This window comes from Pristis pectinata, chromosome 10 (assembly GCF_009764475.1).
Source record: "Pristis pectinata isolate sPriPec2 chromosome 10, sPriPec2.1.pri, whole genome shotgun sequence".
In the NCBI taxonomy this organism is placed as follows: domain Eukaryota; kingdom Metazoa; phylum Chordata; class Chondrichthyes; order Rhinopristiformes; family Pristidae; genus Pristis; species Pristis pectinata.
This window is the reverse complement of record NC_067414.1, coordinates 97,170,324-97,188,244: the sequence shown is the minus strand read 5'-3', so window position 1 is coordinate 97,188,244 and position 17,921 is coordinate 97,170,324. Positions and strand designations below refer to the sequence as shown.

At 44.7% G+C, this 17,921-nt stretch overlaps 2 protein-coding genes across 2 annotated transcripts in view; one reads left to right on the top strand and one right to left on the bottom strand.

Moving 5' to 3' along the window:
• aida (axin interactor, dorsalization associated) overlaps window positions 1-1,475 on the bottom strand; it is a 42,869-nt gene extending 41,394 nt beyond the window's left edge. Inside the window, 2 exon segments of the mRNA XM_052024134.1 lie at window positions 1,217-1,308; window positions 1,310-1,475. Coding sequence (XP_051880094.1) covers window positions 1,217-1,308; window positions 1,310-1,324 — 107 coding nt within the window. The 5' untranslated portion in view covers window positions 1,325-1,475.
• A 349-nt stretch (window positions 1,476-1,824) lies between these two features.
• Window positions 1,825-17,921, top strand: part of brox (BRO1 domain and CAAX motif containing) — a 44,020-nt gene continuing 27,923 nt past the window's right edge. Inside the window, 4 exon segments of the mRNA XM_052024123.1 lie at window positions 1,825-2,195; window positions 5,719-5,789; window positions 5,792-5,824; window positions 13,164-13,260. Of these exon segments, the coding sequence (XP_051880083.1) occupies window positions 2,095-2,195; window positions 5,719-5,789; window positions 5,792-5,824; window positions 13,164-13,260 (302 nt within the window). The 5' untranslated portion in view covers window positions 1,825-2,094.

Here is a 17,921-nt window from a genome sequence, read left to right as displayed (position 1 = left end):
AGGAATAGTCCACTACAAAATCTTCCTGTAAAAAGTGGTTGCACACCCATTTCCTGTTTTGAGGAAAACACCTTACAGACCAGCCAATATAGACTGGAAACATGTTATGAAGATACTGGCCACAAGAGTAACCGCTACTCTTTACATATGAACTTTCTGAATCCAAACTAGGCAAAAGTTTTCTAATAAATAAATAACTCCTGTCACTTCTGCCAAAATGGAAGTCTATATACATATGATTGCACAATCACTGAATAAATTTACTGTATATAATATAAAGCAATATTAAGTCCAACATTGTTTTCCCAGTACATATTCAGATTTTTTTTTAAAGTTAAGAACTCAATTCACAATCTCAAACGATAATCCATTTTCTGAAGATTACATGTCCACACATGCCATGTTGTAAACATCATATACACCGCCTTGCCCACAGTCGTGCAAACCATAAGTTCCACACATCAAGTTGGGTATTACCAGAGTGGGGGCGGAATGCAGAAGCAGCCTGACACCCTCTATCACAATGGAGGTCAGAGATTATTTCAGTCCAAACTGCTCCAAATTAGTAGCTGGAACTAGCCAGCATGTCAACACTTGAGGCAGGGAGAAAGGAAAAGAGTCTTACATAAGGCATATCAAACAGGAGAAAGATAACTTGGAGAAACATGCAAAACAACCATTAATGGAGCTTTCCATAAAGTGAGCATTGCATAATCATACCAAAGCCACAAATCACGTCAGGGTCTTCCATCATCCCGGTTTTATAGATCTAATACAGGTGTCGCTGCATTTTCCAAATGACCCAGCATAGAGCTAATAAAACGGCACAACTAACTTATAGAATACATTTACAGGTGAATCCATGTAGAGTCTTCGTCCAGCTTCCAGGAACAAACGTGCAAGCACTGCTTCAAAACAAATAAAGAAATACAAACTTTATTCCAAGCAAACAAAAAAAATGCAACTATCCTCGTTCAAAACTGACCGAGCATCAACAGATCCTGCTGTCTCCACCCATAACAAAGAGGGTGTGGATGCAGAATGAACTGAACATGGCTCTGCCACTTCCAAATCCAAAGACTGGAATGGTTTGCAGCATTTTTTTTTGCTAAAAGTTCCAACTCAATCCTACATTGCAAGAAATCCTTTTTTTTAAAGAAAAGTTTGGTCAATAATAGCTCATAAGGTTAATTGAACAGCATTAGTAGTAACTCACATTTGGTACTCGTCGATAGCTTCCACTAACTGTCCCCAGGAATCGAAGTCTGTACCCTTTTTGAAACTTGCGTGCCATTTTTGTATTGTTTTTATTAATATCAGTCATTTTAAAATAATGCACATATATTATGGTTCCAAACGATATCGGGTTAACATTGGGGCTCGGTTTATAAACTATTCCTCACGTAACATTCTGACTCAAGTCACAGCCTCCAACCAGTACCAAACCCGGCCAGTGACCAAGCCCATCTGGGCTGTGTGTGTGGAAGTCGATCCAAAGCCAACCTACCCTGAACGGCCCGAGGTCCCGCCCTCCTCCCCGCCCGCTCCGTTCCGATTGGTCCCTCAGCCCGCCCGTGCGGCCTTTCCGCAAATCTGATTGGTTGAGTCGGCAGTCGATCGTGATCTCCGCCCCGCCGACGTTCGAACCGCGCGTTTAAAAGTTAGGTTGAGGCGGCGCGTGACGCGACGGTTGAGGTGAGGTAACTGTAAACAACCCGAGCGGCGAGCCCGCCCGGCGGGACGGACCAACCAGCCAATCAGAAGGCCGACTGCTGAGGTGACGTCAGGCGAAACCGAGGGATCGGGGCAGAGTACGGCAGTGGCTCATCAACGACTACCTTTTACGGCTTTTTCCCACCTGAAAGGGAGCCAACAGCGCGCCTAACGAAAGGGGGAAAGGAAAGAAAGGGGGAGAGGTGCGTTTGGGAAAAGCTAAGATATGCAAGGAGGTGTTCGGTCGTTGGCCAATGGGATGCGACGTTGTGGGTGACGTCAGCACGCTGCAGTACGGGGGCTGTGACTTCCCGCCTGGTCGGCTGAGGGACGGTTCGTCAGGTCGCTGTCGGTTCGGCGGACGGTGCCGGAGCCGCCAACATGACCCACTGGTTTCACCGGAACCCTTTGAAGGCTACGGCCCCGGTTTCCTTCAACTTCTACGGGGTTGCGACTAACAATGCGGCGGCCAAGATCTGCAAGTAAGGTTCGGGACCGGGGAGGGAAAAAAATAAATCCAGCGTGGTCTCCCTGAGGTCGGCTAGGCCTTTTAAATTTGCTAGGGCTTCTCCCAGCCGGTGGGTCTGTCCCGCCTCAACTACTCCTCTCCTACAAGGGGTCACCTGGTCCTTGCTCAGTTATATGGAGACACAAGAGACTGCAGGCGCTGGAATCTTGGAGCAACACAAAAGCGCTGGGAAGGATCTTATTGAACTGGAAAGGTTACAAAATATTGTATACGAGCATGTTGGAGACACGAGAAAGACTGCAGATGCTGGAAATCTGGAGCTTGAGATAGAAGGATACGAGTTCAGTAGGGCAGAAGCAGGCAGAACAGTGGGCCTAAACCAGAGCTGTTCGGTTTGTGAATCTTGGGTTGGAGGTAGTAATGGGCAGTGTGGGGTTGGGGAATGATGAGGTTGGAGGCTATAGAGAGGAGATCTCTGGAGGTCATGATGTGTGAGACAGTGGCCTGATGCTTCTCACGTGTGTTGTTATAGGAGCACGTTGCTGGGACTGGAGGGTTTGAATTGTAGGGAGAGGCTGGGATGTACGTACTAGGACCCTTCCATGGAGCCCAGGAGGCTGAGGGGTGACCTCAGAGATTTATAAAATCATGAGGGGCATTGATAAGTTGAATAGCCAGGGTAGAGGAGTCTAAAACTAGAGTGCATGGGTTTAAGTGAGGGGAAAGCTTTAAAAGGGACCCTGAGGGACAACCTCTTTGCACAGAAGGTGGTGTGTACATAGAACGTGCTAGCAGAGGGAGTGGTAGAGGTGGGTATGTTTATGACCTTTAAAAGATATTTGGGACAGGTACATGGATAGGAAAGGTTTAGTGGGATATGGGCCAAATTTAGGTAACTGGGAATTGCTCGGTTGGGCAACTTGGTCAGTGTGGACAATTTGGGCCAAAGGGCCTGTTTTTCATGCTGTAAAGCTCTGTGATCCTTTGAACAATGAATCAGGCAGCATCTATGGAGGTGTCATTTATGGACCTCCGTAGGTGCTGCCTGCCCACTGTTCAGTTATAGTTTACACTGAGGTACAATGTAAAGCTTTGGTTTGTGTGTCTTCCAAGCAAATCATTCCATACACAACTACATTGAGGTAGCAAAGGTGAAACCAGAATGCAGAAGTTGGTGTTACAGTTGAAGGTGCAGTGCAGGTATAATGGGGAAAAATACCTTCCTTGGATTAGAAAGGAAACTGCACCTACTTCCTTTGGCAGTTCCATGTTTACTGAACCCTGCTGAAGGGTTTCCACCCAAAATGTTGACAATTCCTTTCCTCCCACAGATGTTGCTTGACACAGAGTCCCTCCAGCAGATTGCTTGTTGCTCCAGATTCCAGCACCTGCAGTCCCTGCCTCCTCTTTACTGAATGAATTATTGGGGGACTGGGCTTGCTGCCTGCAGGTTTAGTGCCAGGTTTCAGGTCATGGTCTTCAAGCAGCCTTTCCCCCAGATGTGCCGGTTAACTGAAGGTTATGGTGAGAGGTGGCTACTGTTGGAAAAGGCCCACAGTTTCTAGGGGTTCTTTGTGGACCTTTATTGTTTGCAGGTTGTGTGTAGCTGGGGCATATCGTAAAGGATTTTTGTTTTGTGGATGAGGAATGTAACCTTGGTTCTGGAGTGCAGGTGATTATTACAGTTTCTCATACAGTTGTGAGAAGCTTGTTGGAGGTGAAGTAAAGCATTGCAGTAATGAAGATCTTTAAGTATTGGGGTAATGACACAGCCTTGTTTGACACTGGTCTGCACGGACAATCGAGGCCATCAAGATGCAAACATAAGATGGAAACAAATTTCTGCAGTTGGACAAATTTGGGATGAATGTTCTACTCTCCCAGCTGACTGGATTCAAAGGCATTAGTGAGTTCAAAAAAAGACCATGTATAGTTGGTGCACCCTGCAGTTCTGAGCATTGTCACGTGTTCAAGGTTTTGTCCACTGTGCTTCTAGATGGATGCAATACCCACCAACCCAGGGCACGGTCTTTGGCAACTGGAAGGAGGACTCTGGTGGTCAGCAGGGAGACCCGTCCAGTAACTGCAGTCAGATTTCTCCTGTAGGTGGCCATGATAATAGTACTCCTGGGGTATCCTGATATATCCTCCCCGTTATGTTGCAGAATGGTGAGGAATCTACAGTTGAGTGAATCCCCAGTGAAAGGAATTTGGATCAGCTGACAGGCTGCATTTTGAAATGTCTACTATGAAATGTTGGTAACATTTTAATTCATCGATAATTGGCTTGAGATTGTGGTAATGAGCTGCTGCAGTCTTTCATGGTGTTGCATAGTGACTTGCAGGTTGTGACTTGGTAATGATAAAGGAAGGGTGCTAACTTGTGTTCCCAAGACAGTCATGGAGTTGTACAGCACAGAAATGGGCCCTTTGGTCCAACTTGTCTATGCCAACTGTGATGCTTACCTATGCTAATCGCATTTGACAGTATTACTTTCCTGTCCAAATACCTTTTAAACATTGTAACTGTACCTGCCTCTACCAATTCTTCTGACAGCTCTTCCATATAACTATCACCCTCTGTGTGGAGAGGGGAAAAGCCTGCCCTCAGATTCCCTTTAAGCTAATTCTTTCTCTGTGGTTCATGTCTTGGAGCTAGGAACAAGCTGTCAATGCAAGTTTAGTGAGTTAATATCCAGTAAACTGAAGCTAAAGTTGAGAGACAATATTGATTCATGGGCCAGGGGCAATAACTTTGTTCTCTGGTGCTCAGCTTGTTAATTGGTGCAGCAATTGCATCTGAAAATTGCTGATGGAATGGTGCTGCTGTGAACTGCTCTAACTTTCCCTGTCGTCGTCTCTGCCTACAGGCAAGTGCCTCAGGAAGCAATGAGAATGTTCTTTAATAAATTGCCTTACAGGTTGGAGAAGTTTTCGAAACTACTTTGTTTATAAGCTCTTTAAGACCACCCTAGGTACACTTTGCACCAGTGCTAATTCTTTACATGTGAACCTAAATGATGGTATTTAGGTATTCAGCTGCGAAAGGGTTAGGTCATGTTCTCATCTTGTGAGCTTCTCCCTCAGAAGTTGCTGAATTCAAGAACAGTAACTAGCCATGATGATTGGTGCCATCTGTTCTTGACTCTAGTTATGGAACATTGAAGCTAATTGCCACCATCTTACCACTAAAATATCTGAGATCATTTTACTTAGCGCAGATCAGTGATCAAGCGCATATCATCCCACATTTATATTGTTTGTACTACACTGGAGTCCTGATATTTGTAGATTTGAATACATGAAACTACGTAAATCAGTATGTGATCTTCATGGTGAGAGCTCTGTTATTCTTGGTTGTCTTCAACACGTTAGTTGTTACCAGGGGCAAGTGACTTACAAATCTGAGATTGATCTTTTAACCAACAGTGTTCAGCTATCATTGGTCAGCCACAATCTGTATGGGATAATGGACTAGATGTGGGGCTAAATGGATACTTTTGTTCCTGTATTTGTAATCATCTTTTGTCTTTCAGTGACTTGAGAAGCACAAGGATGAAACTTCTGGAGTTATTTACAGATGTGAATTGTAACATGGAAATGATGAAAATGCAGTAGATGCCTACTTTTCACTCTTACAAGGTAAAAATGTAATTAAAAGATTAAAGATCTGATGCTAATGTTATATTACATTTTGGACTGGGAGAGGCATGATAATATGATTTAAAAGCAGAAATTGCTGCAAACACTTGGTCAGGTAGCGTCTGTGGAGATCAAAGCCAACGTTTCTTAGCAAAATGGAAAATGAGAAAATAAGTGTATTTTAAATTAGAGAAGAGGGAGGAATGGAGGAAAGGAATATCTGTGGTTAGGTGATAAAAGAATCCAGGTGATATAGATGCTGTTGGTGTTGTCTGAATGTGTTGAATGCTTGTTAGTCATTGCTGTGTGGAGGAGATGTAAATAGAGGAAAATGGAGGACAGAGGAGAAAAAGGTTGGGGGGGGGGTGGGGGGGGAGAGAATGCTGGAAGAATGAGATGCAGAACACAGTTGCTGGGAAACCTGAAGTAAGAGAATGATGGAATACTTCACAGATCAACCAACATCTACGGAGAGAGAAAAGCTGAATAAACCAGAAAGGCAAGTCACCTGATTTTGTTGAATTTGTGCTATGTCCCAAGGGCTGCATCATGAGATGAGATTCTGTTCCTTGAGCTTGCATTGGGCTTCATTGGAATAGAGTAGAAGCCGAAACAGATGTGTCAATGTGGGAGTGGCTGGGATATAAAGTGACAGGCACTGGAAATGCAGAATCATAAAACAAAAATAGACCAGCTCAATAGCAACGCACATAAAATGCTGGAAGAACTTGGGTCAGGCAGCATCTATGTTTCCCTCCATAGAAGCTGCCTGACCTGCTGAGTTCCTCCAGCATTTTGTGTGCTGCTCAAGATTTCCAGCATCTGCAGTCTCTCGTGTCTCTGTGTAGACCAGATTGATCCTACCTCCCAGCACAAGGTCCATAGCCCTGCAGGTTATAGCTCTTCAAATGCCATAGCTGCACTTTTTTTGATTTGGTTGATAAGTCATATCATCCTTTCAGGCAATGAGTCAATACCGCTCTAATCCTTCTATTAATTAACTTGCACTATCAGTAATTAAAGTTGGATTTATTGGTGGGTCTGAGTTGGCACTCGTGCCTTGAAATAGTCCTGGGTTCAAGTCCCACTCTTGGGATGTGGCCACAATGCAGGCTGTTAGTTTGCTAGAGTACTAAGGAAGTGCTGAACAAGATATCAAGCTGCTTCTGTCTGCTAAACTGAAAGTAAAGAATTTTAAGGCACTGTTCAAAGAAGATCTAGGGTTTTCTCTAGTGACCTGGTGAACATTATCTCTTGACCAACATCACCTAAGCAGATCGTAAAATTATCTCTTCTTGTACCAGGATTTTACCTTTTCTAAAATTAGTTGTCCCATTTCCCTCCATCACACGTGTCTACAGTTCAGAAGTACTTCATTGTTTGAGGATGTGAAAGGAAGGAATTTTGGGATGGGGAAAACAAGTTGTGTTTTGTGGATTTTAAAATATCTAGGACAGTACTTCACAGGTCATACAGGTTCACCCCAGGGATCTGGAATTGAAACCAGGTCAGATTGTTGGCTCAAATGGGTTCTTCCCTCTGTCCTGTGAAAGGGTTCGAAATGAAGAGATTTGGAACGTGCTGAGTTATAAAAGCATTGAATCCAGGAGCTTTGATTTGAGGGTTCTGTATTCTGCACTGCTGTGTTGGCCAGAAATGGACTTCAGGCTAATCCTTCTTCCCAGTGCTGGGTCCACTGCATTTTTACATGTGGGGAGGGATTCTGCCTCCTTTACCCTTTCAGGCAGAGAGTTTAAGACCCCCACTGTGTATTGAGTGAGATGATTTTCAATTCCCTTCTAATCCTTTTGTTAATTAATGTAACTCTAGTTCCCTGGTAACTGAACTCAGCTGAGGTAAATGAGTCCTTTGTTTAACCTCTAATTTAGGCTTCCTATAATTTTATTTGGCTCAACTAAATCTCCCCTCCATTTCCTTTGTTCCATGAAGAAGAACCCCCAGCCTAGACAGGCCCTCTTCATAAATCTCCTCTGCACCCTCAGTAGTACTCAGTAACAGTAAATTAATGTTTTATGCTCTTCTAGCAAGAATAGCTTAGGTTGGAAGTTGCTGGAAATCAGAGCACGGATGTCTGTCAGCAAGTGGTACATGAGTGGTAGGGAGTTTGGGAAGTGGTATGTGACCAAAAATAGTTTCTCAATTAGGACGTGGCAAGATGTAGATAAATATCAAAACAGTGATCTGGTTGGATTATAAGAACATAAGAAAACAGGAGCAGAGGTAGGCTGCCTGCCCCACCATTCTATTGGGCTGATCTGCCGCAGGCCTTGTTCCCCATAGCCCTCAATCCCCTGATCTTTCAACGATGTATCTACTCCCCCTTTAAATACCCCCAGTGATCTAGCTTCCATAATTCTCCAGGGTGGATAATGCCAGAGATTCACCACCCTCTGTGATCAGGAGTATGCCATTTGCCCCTCATGCCTTCTCTGCCATTCAACAAGATGATGGCTGATATTCTACCTCTGCCAATTTCCTGTGGCATCCCAAATCACTTGAGTCCTTAAATATACAGAAATCTACTGTCCTGTTTTGGATGCAATCGATGTCCTGCATGTATGCAATCAAATTCCACTGATTGTAAAAATGTTTGGGGTATCCTGAGGTGGTGAAGGTTGTATGAAAGCATTCTTTCAGAATCACATTTACTATCACTGACATATGTTGTGAAATTTGTTGTTTTGTGGCAGCAGTACAGTGCAAGACATGAAAATTACTAGAAGTTACAAAAATAGTGCAAAAGAGGAATGAGGTTCATGTGTTTCTGATGTTTTGGCTTTCTCCAAATATCTGCTATTGTATGTTACAAAGAGGATAATGGACCTGCAGAATTCAACTGCGTAATAAATACTGCTTTAGAAACTAGTATTTCAGAATAGTTTTAATGATCCCAGTCAACTTGGTTTTACAGCATTGGAAGTCTAACTAATCACCTGTAAAATCTACACCCATTACCATTTTGTGCTGTTGTCCACCTCAAATTCAAGTCATTTGTTTTGAGGCTTCAGTTTCTCCTGCAGGGCACTTAGTGATGGGCAAAAATTGCCAGTCCTGCCTGCAGTGCACACTCCCTATAAATTCTTCTCAAAGACTAACTATGCTGATAGGTGTAAACCATGGATGGGAGAGTCATAGAGCAATACAGCACAGATACAGGCCCTTCAGCTCAACCAGTCCATGCTGATCATGTTGTTCACCCAGCTAGTGGCAATTTCTTGCAATTGGCCCATATCCCTCCAAGCCCCGCCCCTCCATGTATCTCTCCAAGTGCTTCTTAAATGATACTATTGTACCTCCCTCAACCACTTCCTCTGGCAGCTCTTTCCATATACTCACCACCCTCTGCGTGAGTTGTGTGCAGCAAAGGCTCACAGAGTTGGGGCTGTGATAATTGCAAGGACAAAGGATTGGTGAATGGATGGTAGGCATAAACAAGCTAGGTTGGCAGGCTGTTAGTGGAGAAGTGCCACTATCAATCCTTGAACTTCATTTATTTACTATCTGTTAATGACTTAGATAAAGAAACAGGTTATTACCAATGCATTGGGGATGGAGTAATTTTGAGGCTCAATTAGCAGGACGCCAGCCAGCCTAAAGCAAAAGGCCCACTTCAGACACTTGAGCAGAAAAGTCTATGCTGGGGGAGGGTCGTATAATCAGGACCCTTTTTAGAAGGCGACATTAAACTGAAGTTCTGCCTTTAATCATCTCCCTACAATATATTGCATGGAGCTATTAGGAAGATTAGAAGAGTTTTCCCTGTTGTCCTGACTGATATTTATCCCTACAAATGCAAACACAAATAGGTATCCCATTGCTGTTTGTGGGATCCTGGTGTATGCCTATAACAGTGTCAAGTTTCAAAAGGACTTCATTAGCTATAGTGCAGTGGGATGTCAAGGCCTAGAAAGGCACTCTGCAAATACATGACTTTCTCTATGGTAAAATAGAAAACTGAAGCTGGGAGCAGGGCCAGAATGTGTGCTGAGGTATATTGCAGTCCTGTCAGTACTTGTCTAGCAGGTTGGAGGACATTTGTATAGAATGACATTACAGGGATTGGAAAGTTTTTAATTAACCTTCTCCCAATGTGAACTAATGCATTAATGGTGTTGGATCAGTAACCAGAGATTACAAAGGCAAACATGGAAACTGAATGAAATAAACTCTAATTTGTGGCCTGGCACCAGAAAAACTGGTCATGTTTTACTCATCATGTTGAACAGAGATCTTGTCGCTCTCCTTGATCACCTGTGTGGCTGAATTTGTTCTCGTATTGAACAAATTATTTAACTCCACTCACTTCCTCCAAATCAAAAGTGTAGCCAAGGGAACCAGTATGGGTTCAAGCCATGCCTGTCTCCTTGGGTGACAGGTGGAACTTTCCTTGAGTCCAACACAGGCTTTCTCCGCCTCCTCTTTATCCAGTGCATTGATGACTGTATCAGTGCTGCTTCCTGCTCTCATACAGAACTCAAAATTCATAGTCTTTTCCCCATCTGCTTCCTGCTCTTTCAGTCCATCTCTTTAACTTCCCTACTTGGGGAACAGGATTATGCCCAGTCTCCATTGCTAACCCTCCGACTCCTACATCTATCTTGTCTACACCTTGTCTCGCCCTGTTTCCTGTAAGGATTCCATTTCCATTCTGTTCTGGTGATGATACCTTCCATAACAGTGCTTCCTGGATGTCTGTTTCTCCTGCATTATAGTTGACAAGTTTCTCTCCCATGTCTGCTTCATTCCTCTCAAACACTCTCCTACCCAGAACTAGAATAGGATTCCCCTGCGCTCATCGTCCACCCCACGAACCTCCATCTTCTACATGGAGCAATGACCACATCTCCCCCTCTCCTCCACTTCCAATGTTACAAAGGGACTGTGCCCTCAAGTAAACTTACTCCCTGGGTCACTCTTCCACTGCCACCAATGCCTACACTGTATTTCATGGTACTTCCCCATACAACCGTGTGAGATTGAATACCTGCCTTTATACCTCATCCCTTCCCACTGTCAAAGGACCCAAAGCGTGCCTTCCAGGTGAAGGATCAATTCACTTGTGCTTCTTCCGAGTTAGTGTCCATGATGTGCTAGTCTTTATGTAGGGGAAACCAAACAGAGTTTGGGTGACTACTTTGCTGAACCCCTTTCCTCAATCTGCATGGTAACCTTAAGCTAGTTGCCTGTCACTTTAATTCTGTGTTTGGTCTCTTACACTCTTCCAGCAAAGCCCAATATAAGACCATAAGATTTTGGAGCAGAATTAGGCCCATTGAGTCTGCTCCCCCATTCAATCATGGCTGATTTTTTTTTTCCAACCTCATTCTCCCACCTTCTCCCTGTAGCTCTTACCAATCAAGCTCTGAGCAAAGCTCACCTTCCAACTCGGCACAGCTCTTGGGACCCAATATTCATTGGTTTTGGCATCTGCAGTGTATATCATAGTTCTGAATTTTTTTGTGTTCTATTTGCTGTGCCTCCAGATAAATCAACTGTGAAGCAGCCAGCATGTCGTTGGGATGTGAGAGGAGACTAGAGCACCCAGCCTTGGGCACTGAGTGGAGGTGTTTGGTTTCTCCAATATTGAGGATGCCACGTTGTGAGCACTGAATGCAGGGACCAGATTGGGAGATGTGCAAGTGAATCACTGCATTATCTGGAATGGTGGGAAGATCTGAAAGAACAGTTGGTGCATCTCGCATGGTTGTACAGGAAGGTACTGGGAGAAGGGGAGTGGTTGTTGGAGATGGAAGGGTAGACTAGCAAGTGACAGAGGGAACCGTCCCTTTTGGAATGCTGAAAGTGGAGGGAGGAGGAGATGTACCTGGTGGAATCTCATTGAAGGTGGCAGAAGACACACAGAATGATCTGTTGAACCTGCAGGCGAATTCAATAAATTACAGGACCATTGGAGATCTCGGGGTGCAAGTAAAGAGCTCTCTGAAAGGGGCAACACAAGTAGTTGGGGTGGTAAAGAAGGCATACAGCAAACTTGCTTTCATCAGTCAGGGCATTGAGTATAAACATCGGGAAGCTGTGTTGCAGCTGAATAAAACTTTGATTAGGTCACATTTGGAGTACTGTGTGCTGTTTTAGTCGCCACAGAGTAGGAGAAGGTATGGTCGAGACAGCTGTGGGCTTGAAATGGATATCCCTTGAGATGGAGATTGAAGAACTAAGGGGAGGAAAGATTCAGATGTAGATTATGTGGAAGTGAGAGCAGGTTGAAATTGGTAGCAGAAGTGCTGAAGTTTCAAAGTGGTGAGGTTGCAGCACCAATATAGTCCTCAATGTGTTGGAAAAAGTTGTGGAAGAGGGCCTGAGAGGGCAGAAATAAGGACTGTTCCCCATATCCCACAAGGAAATGGGCATACTTGGGCTCATGCTCATCATATTCATACAGCACGGAAACAGGCCCTTCAGCCCAACTGGTCCATCCTGACCAAGATTCCCATTTGCCCGTGTTTGGCCCATATCCTGCTAAACCTTCCCTATCCATGTACCTGTCCAAGTGCCTCTTTAAATGTTGTAAATGTACCTGCCTTAACTACTTCCTCTGGCAGCTCATTCCATATACTGACCACCCTCTGGGTGAAAAAGTTGCCCCTCAGGTTCCTATTAAATCCCTCTCCTCTCACCCTAAACCTATGTCCTCTGGTTCTTGATTCCCCAACCCTGGGAAAAAGACTGTGCATTCACCCTATCTATGCCCCTCATGATCTTGTATACCTCTAAGATCACCCCTCATTCTCTTGCGCTCCAATGGAAAAAGTCCCAACCTGCTCAACCTCTCTCTGTTAGTCAATCCCTCGAATCCAGGAAACATCCTCATAAATCTCCTCTGCACTCTTTCTACCTTAATGGCATCTTTCCTATAGCAGAGTGACCAAAACCAAACAATATTCCAAATGTAGCCTCACCAACATCTTGTACAACTTCCCACACCTACACCATTGATTCAGTGAAAGTGAGTGGGGTTGAAGGAAGTTGTTCAATGTGAGAACAAATTCAGCCAGGTAACTGACTGTGCTGGTGGAGTGGGACTGGCTGAGCTTCTAAAGGAAAACACACAGGACCCTCAGACCATCCTGGCAAGGGGAGAATGTGTAGAAGGATTAGACATCTATGGCAAAAGTGAGTGGTTGGAACAAGGAAGCAATAGTAGATCCCTTAGTTGCCTCCAGAATTTAAAAAAAATCTGTTGCAATGAGTTGAAGCATGTCATAAATTCTTGTACAAAATAAAAATAAAGTTGAAATAGTGGCACTGATAATCATGATTTACTCTTTTCCTTTTTTTTACCCTGCTGGTTTTGAAGGTTTCATAACATCACTGGATGGCACCACACAAGAAAACAAACTGCGTTTCATTCAGAACTTTAAATGGACTGACACCTTGCAGGGAAACGTAGTGAGGTGGGTCTCATACTTGTTTGATGTTGCTGTTATGATTGTGTTGTGACTGAAATGTGTTGGCTTAGTGGTTACAAGGTTAGCACTTGGTCCCTCTTTGCCTCAATTGATGTTGATTCCTTGCAGTGACACTGCTCCATGGGTAGCATTCAACCTTCATGGCCATTATTGATATGTGTCGTGACACTGAGTGACACATGCTGTTCAATGGTTGGGCATTCATCGTGCATGAGGGAGCACCTATCACAATAGAGCATCACAAAGCACTTAAATAGCTTTGAAGTGTAAAGTAGAAAATGCAGCAACCTAATTCCATCCAAGAATGTTCCCCACATGGTGATGTAACATGCTGATAATCTGAAATAAAAAATTTGCTGGAAATACTGAGTAGGCCAGGCAGCATCTGTGCGGAGAGAAACAGTTAACATGTCAGGTCAATGAGAAGGCATTGATCTGACAAGGTAACCCTGATTCTTTCCCCATAGTCAGCTGGTCAGGCAGCATCTATTTCCATCATTTTCTGTTGTTATTTTAGATTTTCAGCATTTGAAGATTTTTGCTTTTGGAGCTGATCATCTGCTTTGCAATTGGCCAAGGTGCAGCAGAGAACACGGCCCATATTTTGTGAATAACACTGTGAATCACTTGCATTCACCTGATGTGTCAGTCAGTCTTTGTTTAATGCCTCACCGAAAAAGGACACGTCCACCAGGACCCTCATGTCTTCAAGCAACAAACAATCTGCTGGAGGAACTTGGTGGATTGAGCAACATGTAGGGGTGGGGAGGAATTATCGATGTTTTTGGTTGAAACCCTCCTGATGCAAGGTTTCAACCTGAAATATCAACTGTTCCTCTTGATGCTGCTCAACCTGCTGAGTTCCTTCAGCAGATTGCAGTTGCTGCAATCTGGTGCAACAAACAGTCTCTTGAGTCCCCAGATCTTTGAGTCCCAAGTGAAATTTGAACCCTCCACTTATTGTTTTGGGTGACCTAATATTGAGCAACAACTGACTCCATGCATGAACCAAGTCTAAGCCTTGTGTTTGCCAAACATGGAGATGAGCATCCAAGTAAGGTTTTCTTCCCCAGCTTGAGGCCTCAAGTATTACTCCTGCCATCGGATGGTTTAGTGTATGCTCACCACAAAGCTGGGACTCCTGAGTCTTTTCCCCCATCACTGGATCAACCCGCTGAGAATTGTTTTTAATGTCTACAATAGGCAGAATTGAATGCCCCGAATCATGTACTCTGTAATAACATGCACGTTTAAAGACCTGTTTACAGCAGTTCCTTGTGAGCAGATCACCACACCTGGTGCCAAGAGGGACTGAACACTACAGCCCTTCGGGTGGTGAACTCCAGAGGTTCACTACCCTCTGAGGGAAGTCATTCCTCCTGACTCAGTTCGAAATGGCTGAACCTTTATCCTGCGGCCGACTGCAGGCATCACCATCTCCAAATAATGTTTAAGCACTTGTCGAGAATTTTTATATACTCTGAGAACAGTCGTCTTATCTTGGGAGAATGTGGCCCTTTTTACTCACCCTCCCTTTAACAGGGCCTCCCATTCCGAAAAGTCAGTGCAGCTTGCCTTTGTTTCACCTTATCTAAAGCATATACATTCCTGTGCAGACCAGAACAGTATGTTGTACTGTAGGTGTGGCCTCACCAAAATGTGAAGGAAGTCTTCCTGTAGTCATTTACTCTAAGTTGTTCGGCTGTGCAGCACCCTTAAAAAGTTTACTCGGTGAATAGTTTAGGAAGTCTAGCAGGTAACCATGGCAGCTACTTTAAGCTCTGCAAACCTTCAGAAACAAAATAGACACATCTGGATTATATAATCTAAGAAACAGGAACAGGATTTGGCTGTCCAGCTCATGAAGTGTTCAGCCCATCTGGCACACACTGGCATCTTGTGGCCTGAGCCAAAGTGTCATTAATGAAGAGAGTTACAAAGCAATCTTGTCCCATCTGACTTTCCAGGACATTTTATTTGTACACTGGCACTTTGCTTAGCTCTCTAGGCATGTTCTAAGGAACAAGAACGGTAGTGGGATGGGTGCTGAAAGGGGTCACATTATGTATCACTTTGCTGTGCCAGGAACCTGGTTGTGAATCCAGCAATGAAATGCCCCATGGCACAGTGCAGAGAGGTTGTCTCTGAGGGCTAGTGTTGAGCAGGCAGGGGTCAGCAGTGTGGCAGCTCAGTGAGGACGTAGGTCTCAAGACTGCACCCTGGCCAGCACACTGAGTCCAGGCTGCTACTGGGGACTGGCATCACTTACTCCTGTGTTGAGAGATCACCCAATCCTTTGTTCTGCCTCATCACCATCTCTTGGACATGATGGAAGCTGCTGTCTCCCGCTCTGTTTGGCTGCAGGGCTCTCCCTGGCCCAGTGAGCTTGTTACCTTAGCAAAATCCTTGGGCTGGGGGGAGGTATGCAGCAAACAGAGGGAGACGGCTGCTTCCATCCTATCTAAGATTTGGTGCTGACAGAGAGCGCTGTAGGATCCAAGTGATCTGTCAGCATACAGTCTATCAATGGCCTGCATTTGCCGTGCTGGCCAGAGTCCACAGTGAGATATCAGTAAAGCAATGCTGGCGACTGGCACAGTCCAGGTGCAGGAGTACGTGCTGAGGGACGCGCTGAAGCTCGGTGCAACCAATGCTAAGTCTCTGTGGGGAAGGACCACAGTTTGGGCTCCTTCCGTGACCGCACATGGAGGTGCTGAGTTGGATGGGGAAGCCCCTTGAACAATGAAAAGAGCTTATCACCCCAGGGGGGTCACATTGAGTAGCATGGTGCTATGTTTGTTTTTGTTTGTAAAATAAAGTTTATACTAAATGTATCAACCATGAATGTAAGTTATAAATTTTATTTAAAATTTTATATTTTTTGGAATACAAGTCCAGCCCTCAGCCTCTCATCTCAGCCATGAGGGCCACATTGCTTGCCCCGACTTTCACAAGTAGCACCTCCACACCGAGGTATGGGATAATTCATTGGTGGTGGATGCCAACAGTCGGCAGGGGTTTCTGCCAAGTTTCCAGTGTGCAGCCGGAGCTGATGTCATTTAAAGTTCAGTGGGCTACATACCAATGAGAGTTGGAACTGAAGGATCAGGAATGCTATAATGAATCGGTTCTGTAGGACCGCCCCAAACGGGCATTACAAAACGAGTCTACTTAACTCTTCTGATGCCTCTATCATAACTTTTTAAATTTTTACTTTCTGTACTTGGCTTAATTCCCTAAAGCACCTGATGTGTAATGAACCACAATAACCAAAAAGATTCATGATTTATCTCTGATCTCAGGGTAGTCTAAATCTAAAATAGGTGGTCTAGTGGACAATGAAGGTTATCAAAAATTATGGGAATCTTGATCAGCTGGGTAAGTGGGCTGCGGAATGGCAAATGGAGTTTAATTCGGATAAGTGTGAGGTGTTGCATTTTAGGAAATCAAATCCAGGTAGGACTTTCACAGTGAATGCCAGGGCCCTGGGTAGTGTCGAACAGAGGGAGCTTGGAGTTTGGGAACATGGTTCCCTGAAAGTGGAATCGTAGGTAGACAAGGTGGTGAAGGCTTTTGTCACACTGGCTTTCATAAGTCAGGGCATTGAGTATAAAAGTTGGGAGGTCATGGTGCGGTTGTACAGGATGCTGGTGAGGCTGCACTTGGAGTATTGTTCAGTTTTGGTTGCCCTGTTATGGAAAGATGTTATTAAACTGGAAAGAGTACAGAAAAGATGTACAAGGATGTTGCCAGGACTCGAGGGAGTGGGTTATAGGGACAGGCTAGGACTTTATTCCTTGGGAGTGTAGGAGACTGAGAGGTGATCTTATAGAGGCACATAAAATCATGAGGGGCATAGACAGTCTTTTTCCCCAGGGTTGGGGAATCGAGAGCTAGGGGGCATTGGTGTAAGGTGAGAGGGGAAAGAGTTGATAGGAACCTGAGGGGCAACTTTTTTTTTTACACAAAGGGTGGTATCTCTATGGAATGAGCTGCCAGAGGAAGTGGTTGAGGCAGGTACATGAACAACTTTTCACATTAACAATTGTATATGGGTAGGAAAGGTTTAGAAGGTGTTATGGGCCAAATGCTGGCAAATGGGAGTAGCTTGGATGGGGAATCTTGGTCAGCATAGACCAGTTGGGTCAAAGGGCCTATTTCTGTGCTGTATGACTTGTGATTGATTCGGCTAGGTAGTGCTTTTATAGCCCTGAACATCGAACATTACAGTACAGTACAGGCCCTTCAGCCCACAATGGATGGAATGTGATTGGAAAACCATAGCCACAGAGTGCCTGCTCTGTTTCTGTCCTGGAACACTAGCTGAAAGTATCAGCAGGAGCTCTGCAGAAACACCATCACCTTCAGGTTGATGGGCTGCTTGCTGCCAAGACTCTCACAGGAAGAATATCCCAAACTACAGTAAACCTCTGATAATCTGATTGCTTGGGAGCCCTGATGGCCTGACATCTGGCTCACCCATCAGTCCGGACTGAGCTGGGGTAGAGAGTGCACTGATGGTGTGTGCCCAGAGCTGGGCGTCTGGAGTGCAGTGTGTGTGGCTGGAGCCAGGGTTTGGGTCTAGAACACCAGGGGTCAGGGACATGGGTAGGTTTATGGCTGGAGCTGAGGTCAGGTGTGCTTCT